General features: G+C 46.9%; 1 protein-coding gene across 4 annotated transcripts in view; it reads left to right on the top strand.

Annotated features, from left to right (window-relative positions):
• Window positions 1-1,393: 1,393 nt before the first annotated feature.
• PXK (PX domain containing serine/threonine kinase like) overlaps window positions 1,394-6,898 on the top strand; it is an 87,275-nt gene continuing 81,770 nt past the window's right edge. For all 4 annotated transcript variants that reach the window (XM_003785537.3, XM_012802506.2, XM_023510677.1 and 1 more), the window contains exon 1: window positions 1,394-1,603. In XM_003785537.3, the coding sequence (XP_003785585.1) occupies window positions 1,502-1,603 (102 nt within the window). In that variant the 5' untranslated portion in view covers window positions 1,394-1,501. The remainder of the gene's footprint in view (window positions 1,604-6,898) is intronic.

Here is a 6,898-nt window from a genome sequence, read left to right as displayed (position 1 = left end):
AATACTCCCAAGTCTGAGGTATTTGGTTGAAATTTCTGGAGCTTAAAGGCCTGTGAGATGCAGAGAATAGAGACCAAAAAGTAGAGGTTGGGAGTCTCTGGAGTAGTTCAGAGGGTCCCCAGTTCTTAGAACATAGGTCTGAGGGTTCTTGGGTCCAAGGCCTCCAACTGTGAAGTCCAGATTTTTTTTTTTTTTTCCGTTTTTGGCTAGGGCTGGGTTTGAACCCGCCACCTCGGGCATATGGGACCAGCGCCCTACCCTTTTGAGCCACAGGCGCCACCCCCAGATATATATTTTTTTTTCTTGTAGAGACAGTCTCACTTTCTCGCCCTCTGTAGAGCGTTGTTGCATCACACAGCTCACAGCAACCTCCAACTCCTGGGCTTAGGCGAGTCTCTTGCCTCAGCCTCCCAAGTAGCTGGGACTACAGGGACCCGTCACAACGCCTGGCTATTTTTTTGGTTGCAGTTTGGCCGGGGCTGGGTTTGAACCTACCACCTGCGGTACATGGGACCGGTGCCCTACTGAGCCACAGGCGCTGCGCGTGAAGTCCAGATCTTAAGTTCTAAGGTCTAAGGAGCCAGGTTCAAGAGTCCCTGTAAAATCTGAATCTGAAGGGCTTGTTTTATTTATTTTATTTTATTTTGAGACAGAGTCTCAAGCTGTCGCCCTGGGTAGTTTGCTGTGGGGTCAAAGCTCACAACAACCTCCAACTTGGGCTCAAGTGATCCTCTTGCCTCAGTTTTTCTATTTTTAGTAGACACGGGGGGGGGGGGCGGAGAGAGGGGTAGGTTTCTGGCTTTTACTCAGGCTGGTCTCTAACTTGTGAGCTCAAGCAGTCAACCCACTTGAGCCTCCCAGAGTGCTAGGATTATAGGCATGAGCCACCGCGCCTGGCCTGAAGGGTTGTTTTAGATTCTCTAAGTCTGCAAGGCTCAAACTGAGGGGCCCGTCCTGAAGGCCCTTTTCTGTCTTAGGGTCTTTGGGCCTGGAAGGCCTTAGTGGGGGAGATCGAATTTAAGGGTTTCAAGTCTTAGGGCCTGATCTGAAAAGCCCAATTCTGAGAGGCTTGGTTTGGAAATCTCAGCCTGAAGTTTCCCGGTATCCCAGGATTCAAAATAAGATGTTCTGGGATCTGAGGATCCCTGGTGGTGATGGCTGAGGGCGGAGTGTTCCCGGGTCCAATGTCTGGAAAGCGCAGGCTCAGGGCAGAGAAGGGGCGGAAGATGAGGGTGGGCGGCCCTTATTGACGGCCGCAGGACCAATTTAGAGGGTCGGCGCTAGGACCCCGGGGGAGACGGCGGCGCCTAAGGCAGCCAGTGTTGACAGAAACGGAGGTGGGGACTAGTCGGCGCTAGGACCCCGCGGGGCCGGCGGGTGGCGGCGGCGCTTTGGGCGGCGCGTGTTGACAGCGGCGGCGGTGGAGCCGGGCGGGCGGCGGGAGTAGACGCCTCCGGTTCCTGCCCAGCGACCCGAGGCGGTGGCGGCCGGGCTTCCCGGGATGGCCTTCATGGAGAAGCCGCCAGCCGGAAAGGTGCTGCTGGACGACACGGTGCCGCTGACAGCAGCCATCGAGGCGAGCCAGAGCCTGCAGTCCCACACGGTGAGCGGCCCTCCGGTCGGGCGGGCGGTGTGGGGCGGCCCCGGGCCACGAGAGGGCTGCGGGCTGCCCGGAGCGGGCTGGGCAGGGTCGTCGGACGGGGACTGGGACGGGGTGTAGGTTTGCTGGCTGGGAGGGCTTTGGTGTGGTGGTGGGTCTGGGTCAGGGCCCCCGGGGCCCAGGCGAACGGGGAGGCCCTTCGGAGGGGCCAAGGGTGGGAACCACAGCCCCCAGAGCCGAGGGGTGAAGGGCTCAGCGGTGCTCTGGAAAGCGACTTTGAGTTGGGGGAGGTGTTGGATTCCCGGGCGGGGGGAGTAGTCAAGAGAACCGCTCAGGATCCTCTCATCCACTTCTGCCTGCCTCCAGTCTTCATCTTTTGGGGGCCATAGAGTTTCCTCTTTGCATCTTAAGGTCTGAGCGATGGGGATGAGGGTGTGCCAAGCCAAATGAAAGTATGACTTTAGAGCCTGCTTGTTGGGACAGCAGAGTGAATAGCTGAGGTCTGCAGCCACATTTCCAGGTCAGCCTCTTGGCCTTGGCGGGGGGTGGAAGGAGGAATGGAGAGGAGGGTGATGGGGTCGGGCTGAGGCAGGTGTATGAATGTCCTCCCTTCTGTTTCTAACCTGCTCTTTAGTGGGTAATAGTAGCATTTATTTGAGTTTAAAATCCACTGGAGTAGCATAAAGGAGTAATAGGTCCTCATAGTAAACGCAGGCAGAGTTCATTTCTATTACATATACTGTCTTTTATGGGGCTTTAAAACCATGGTTGTTTTCATTTGCCTGTACCTCTTTTTGAAAGACACGCTAGGCTTTATAATTTACAAGCAATAAACCCAGGGAATAGCAAAAAACCTGGAGCTGCCAGCCAGTGGGACTTTTGGGGGAAGTAATGAATGATGAGAAACATTCCTTAAATTGTAATGTTTGGTTGAGCCACGAATCAGATTCAGGCTCAGAGGCTTGTTTGTTTACCATTGCAGTGTGTTTGGGGTTCATCATCTGGAGGTTAAAGGCCCACAATAGCCTTCTGTTTCTCTTTTTGTTCAAGCTCTTCTGGTGACTTCAAAGAGACCTTTCATTCTGTAATAAAGTGGGACTTTTTTGAACCTCAGTTTCCTCTTCCACCAGCTATGCTTTGTAGGGCTTGCATTGTTCAAAGCATTCATTTCCAGTAAAGAAAATGATTATCTTTTTTAAAAGGGCAAGTTATTTCATTGGATGTATCTTTAATCCTATTCTATAGGACAGAATTGATTAAACTTGCTATAATTTGTGCCTAAGGAAGTACTGGTTAAAGGTTGATCTTTAGGATTGGAAGTCAAGAATAATTTTGCTATTAGATTTTTTATCTATTTGTTTGTTTACTTATTTACTTATTTTTTATTGAGACAAAGTCTCACTTTGTCACCCTTGGTACAGTGCCATGGCATCATAGTTCACAGCAACCTCAAACTCCTGGGCTCAAGCAATTCTCTTGCCTCAGCCTCCCTAGTAGCTGGGTCTACAGGTGCCTGCCAAAATGCCCAGCTATTTTTTTTTTTTTTTTAGAGACAGTTTCACTTTATCACCCTCAGTAGAGTGCTGTGGCATCACAGCTCACAGCAACCTCCAACTCCTGGGCTTAGGCGATTCTCTTGTCTCAGCCTCCCAAGTAGCTAGGACTACAAGTGCCCACCACAATGCCCAGCTGTTTTTTGTCGCAATTTGGCTGGGGTCAGGTTCCAACCCACCACCCTTGGTATATGGGGCCAGCGCCCTACCCACTGAACCACAGGTGCTGCCCTGGGCTGTTTTTTTGTTGTTGTTATCAGGCCTGGGTGGGATTTGAACCGACCAGCCCTAGAGCATGTGGCCAGTACCCTAACCCCTGAGCTATGGGTGCCTAACCTATTTATTTATTTTTTGAAACAGAATCTCATTTGCTGCCCTCAGTAGAGTGCTGTGGCGTCATAACTCAGTAACCTCAAACTCCTGGGCTCAAGCCATTCTCTTGCCTCAGCCTCCCAAATAGCTGGGACTATAGGTTTCCACCATAAAGCCTGGCTATTTTTTTAGAGACAAGGTCTCGCTCTTGCTTAGGCTGGTCTTGAACTCCTGAGCTCAGGCAATCCACCCGCCTCTGCCTCTGCTATTAGATTTTTTAAAATTTTTAATTATTATGGGTATATAATGGTTGTATGGTTATATATCTTTATAGAGTACATGTGATGTTTTAATATAGGCATACAATTCAAATTAGTCAAATCAGGGTAATTGGAGTATCCATAACTTGGGAGCATTTATCATTTCTTTGTGTTAGAAAATTCCAGTTCCACTCTTTTAGTTATTTTAATTAATTAATTAATTAATTAACTTCTTAGGCAGTCTCTAGCTGTTGCCCTGGATAGAGTGCTGTGTAGTCACAGCTCACAGCAATCTCAAACTCTTGAGCTTAAGTCATTCCCTTGCCTCAGCCTCTGGAGCAGCTGGGACTACAGCACCCACCACAATGCCTGGCTATTTTTCATTGCAGTTGTCATTGTAGTTTTAGCTGGCCCAGGCCAGGTTCGAACCCACCAGCCTCAGTGTATGTGACTGGCTCCCTACCCACTAAACTATGGGTACCACCCTTGTAGTTATTTTAAAGTATGTTCTAACTCTGCTGTTAGATTTTTGACTTGACTGTTGGCAAGTACATCATATATCCTTTTAGGGAATAGAGTTGAGCCTATTAGGTTTATTTTGTACTGAGAGTAAAGAAATAGATGCTTATAAATGCTTATAGACCACTTCCTCCAAGAAGCATCTCATGATTTCCACTGCTCCAGGCCATGTGCCTACCCCTACCTAAATCTTTTTTTCTTCTCCCCATCTTAATCTTTTTTTTTTTTTTTAAAGACAGAATCTCACTCTGTTGCCCCAGGCTAGAGCGCCGTTAGTCTAGCTCACTGCAACCTCAAACTCATGGGGCCAAGTGATCCCCTTCCCTCAGCCTCCCAACTAGCTCAGACCACAGGCCCCTGCCACAACACCTGGCTATTTTTTTTTTATTTTTAGTAGAGATGGAGTATCACTCTTGCTTAGGCTGGTCTTGAACACTTGAACTAAAGAAATCTTCTCACCTCAGCCTCACAAGAGTGCTAGGATTAGAGGCATAAGCCACCCAGACTCAGCCTTCCTCACCTTAATCTTGATGAGTTGTGTCATTACTTCTTTACTTTTTCTCTCCTCTAGGCTGTGAGGAGGGACACTTGTTTACTTTTGGGTTCCTGTCCCTGGTATCTGATAGGATTTCCTATGTATCTATTGAGTGAATAAGTTGTAGTCTTATTATGTCTCATTTTCTGTTTGTGTAAAACTGGTAATTATGAAAATTGGAGCTATAACTTTGAGGACTGGAGATCAGTGCTTAGCTAGGTGGTAAAATAGGATTCTATTTTTATTTCTTTAAAACATAAAATAAAGGCCAGGCACGCTGGCCCACTCCTGTAATTCCAGTGCTCTGGGAGGCTGAGGCAAGTGGATTGCCTGAGCTCAGGAGTTGGAAACCAGCCTGAGCAAGAGGGAGACCCCATTTCTAAAAATACCTGACTGTTGTGGGGTATGCCCATAGTCCCAGCTACTCGGGAGGCTGACGGAAGAGGATCACTTGAGCCCAAGAGTCTGAGGTTGCTGTGAGCTATGATGCCACAGCATTCTATCAGGGGTGACAAAAGTGAGACTCTGTCTCAAAAATAAATAAATAAATAATTAAAACATAAAATAATTTAGGGTAGAAAATAGCAGTTTGTATAATGATGACTGAACACAAAGACAGTGACTCACAGGAGACCCACAGAGGCAGATGTGGTGGAGAAAAAAAAAATGACATCGTCTTGCGTAATTTAACTGTTCTGTGTTCTTGTATTTTAGCTGTAAAGCTTGAGACTGAGACATGTTTTATCAGCTCGAATTTTATTAAGAAAATCATATGCTGATGCAAACTTTTTAGACTACTAGCGTCTTATGAGTAAGTCTTTTGTTTTTTTTTTTTTGAGACAGAGACTCAAGCTGTCACAGCTCACAGCAACCTCCAGCTCCTGGGCTTAAGAGATTCTCTTGCCTCAACCTCCCGAGTAGCTGGGACTACAGGCGCCTGCCACAATGCCCGGCTGTTTTTTTGTTGTTGTTGTAGTTCTCATTGTTGTTTGGCAGGCCCAGGCTACATTCGAACCTGCCAGCTCTGGTGTATGTGGCTGGCGCCTTAGCCGCTTGAGCCTGAGCCATGAGTAAGTCTTTTTGAAAGAGAAACTGTTGGGAATTATTTTGGAAACAAATAGTTGTTAAGAGTGGTATGTAAAAGAGAAAGGCAATATTTTCTATTGGGAAGATTGAGATGGCTTTCCAGCTTGTTAGCTGAAGGGAGATGGTGTCCTAAAAGGCAGAAATCTACCCTACCTTTGAGATGCTGAATCTCTAGGAGGTTGCTACTTGGCTGTAGACAGAAACATAGGGAGGGAATAAATAGTAGACAACCTTTGCGTTGGAAGATGTAAGACCTTCATACAGTCCTAGGCAGACACTTGCTGGTCATGTGGCATTGGCTGGGCCAGTCACTTAAACCTTTTTGAAGTTTAGGTTTTTCATCTGTAAATGGGAGTAATAAATGCTTGCCCAGACTGCTTCCCAAGGCTGTTACAAAGATCAAATGAACTAATCTTTATGAAGTATTGGTAAAGCTCCTTCCTTCCTTCCTTCTTCTATCTCTTCAGACAGCGGGCAAAGAGTTAGACACATTAAAGTATATTATTGCCACTAATTCTTTCATAGTTCATTTCTGTTCATAGGTCTTTTCATTTATCAAGGTTTAGCCTTGGACAACAGAATTTATAGCAGAAAATGATTTACATTTTATGAACTTGATAGGGCAAAATTCTGTGGATTTGAAAATACAGGTGCCCGACGAATGAAGGAAACACAAGGTCACTACCAGAAAAACATATTTGGATGAACCACTCATTGGCAGAAAGGGTGCATGTTGGTAGGTGATTCAGTGCCTGGCTGTGGTTTGAATGATTTTATTTTTATGGGGCACAATGAATTTACCTTTAAGAAATAGACTAGGTCTCTGCTGCAAGGATATGAAACAACTTCCATAAAATCAGACATATTGGTATTTATGGGGAGATTCTTTCAGGTTGAGGTCAGAGGAAGGGGGAGGATTTTTCTTTTTTCTTTTTTGAGACAGAGCCTCAAGCTGTCCCCCTGGGTAGAGTGCTGTTGCATCACAGCTCATAGCAACCTCCAACTCCTGGGCTCAAGAGCGTCTCCTGCCTCA

The sequence above is a fragment of the Otolemur garnettii genome, unplaced genomic scaffold (genome assembly GCF_000181295.1).
Source record: "Otolemur garnettii isolate 467f Iridium unplaced genomic scaffold, OtoGar3 scaffold00015, whole genome shotgun sequence".
In the NCBI taxonomy this organism is placed as follows: Eukaryota; Metazoa; Chordata; class Mammalia; order Primates; family Galagidae; genus Otolemur; species Otolemur garnettii.
The sequence above is the reverse complement of the archived record's forward strand: the minus strand, read 5'-3'. Positions and strand labels throughout refer to the sequence as shown.